Source organism: Penaeus monodon, chromosome 28, assembly GCF_015228065.2.
Source record: "Penaeus monodon isolate SGIC_2016 chromosome 28, NSTDA_Pmon_1, whole genome shotgun sequence".
Classification (NCBI taxonomy): domain Eukaryota; kingdom Metazoa; phylum Arthropoda; class Malacostraca; order Decapoda; family Penaeidae; genus Penaeus; species Penaeus monodon.
In genome coordinates this window covers 17,606,510-17,607,749 of record NC_051413.1, presented here as the reverse complement: position 1 = coordinate 17,607,749, position 1,240 = coordinate 17,606,510, and the positions used below count along the sequence as shown (strand labels likewise).

Sequence of the window (1,240 nt, the reverse complement as noted above, 5' to 3'; positions counted from 1 at the left end):
TGTATGCCTACCTTGGACACGCCGTAGATGGTCCTTGGCCGCTGGATGGTGAGGTTGGGCGTCGGGTTCCGGGGGGAGTCGGGCCCGAAGGCGCCGATGGTGGATGGGACGAACACCCTCAGGTTGTACTGCTTGCTCAGCTCCATCACGTTGTGCAGGCCCTCGATGTTGACCCTTTGAGGGGGGAAGGAAACTCTTTACTGCCGCGCGAAGCGTAGGAGGCATGATTTTACGTGGTTTTGCGGCCCTAGCTTTCGTAACAGTGGAGCCCAGTACGGGAGGCGCTTGGGGTTCAAGGCGCATGCCGTTAATGCACAGAGAAAATGAGCAGCTGAGGGCGCGGCTGAGGATATGGTCGTCAGCAAAAGAAATGAAGCAGGATCCGGCGCCGCGCCCGTCCTTACCTAATGGCCAAAGGAACGTTCTGCTCCCCGATGGCCGAGAGGAGCGCAGAGAAGTGCACCAGCCAGTCTATCCTGTACGTCACCACGATCTCCTGCAGGCACTTGAAATCCAAGATGTCGGCGAACACGTAGGGACCTGCAGAGCAAAAGAGCCTATGACACATCTGTTGAAGTGTGACTGGATGATAATGCGGCGATCTTAACAAGCCACAGATACTGGTAAACTAAAGGCTAGGTCTAAGCACAAAGGCCACTCGAGACAGAAAAGACGCAAACCTGATTGGACGACTTCCTTGGACGGCTTAACGATGTCCGACATGATGACGTTCTCCACGCCATACTTGCCCCGCAGGAGCTTTGCCAGACCGGTTCCCAGCTGCCCCAAACTGCCTGCGGGCGGGACCAGATAAAGCAACAGGTTACAAAACTAATTCTCACATGTCGGTTGATTGCCCTTTTTCATGTTTTTAAATCGATTATTTGCATAAAAAACGTTACTCATGTTACTTATTGTCTACGTTAATTCGCTACATCTTGGTTGATTTTTAAGTTCAAGGTTAAATCCTGGTCCATTCACTGGAGGGTTTTAACAAAGCGAATTACCCACCAAACCAATACCTTCTCACCTGTGATGAGAATCCTGGGCGGTTCCTCCTCGTAATTGGTGGGCGTGCTGAGGGGGCGTGTCCTAAGGAGAGGGGAAACGCGGGAAGGCCCGCCCACGCCTCTCAGCATCCGCGTCAACATCCCTGACCTGGAAGCGAACACTGCGTTTTCATAAAGTACGAGAGATAAAGCAGCTAAAAATTATATCAGAAACAAAAATATGTCCTAAA

The 1,240-nt window shown here is 51.9% G+C and overlaps 1 protein-coding gene across 1 annotated transcript in view; it reads right to left on the bottom strand.

Moving 5' to 3' along the window:
- The window catches only part of LOC119591391 (L-threonine 3-dehydrogenase, mitochondrial-like), a 16,662-nt gene that overhangs the window by 2,492 nt on the left and 12,930 nt on the right, over nt 1-1,240 (bottom strand). Inside the window, exons 2-5 of the mRNA XM_037940131.1 lie at nt 1,031-1,158; nt 681-794; nt 405-540; nt 12-174 (exon numbers count right to left, since the gene is read on the bottom strand). Of these exons, the coding sequence (XP_037796059.1) occupies nt 12-174; nt 405-540; nt 681-794; nt 1,031-1,158 (541 nt within the window). The remainder of the gene's footprint in view (nt 1-11; nt 175-404; nt 541-680; nt 795-1,030; nt 1,159-1,240) is intronic.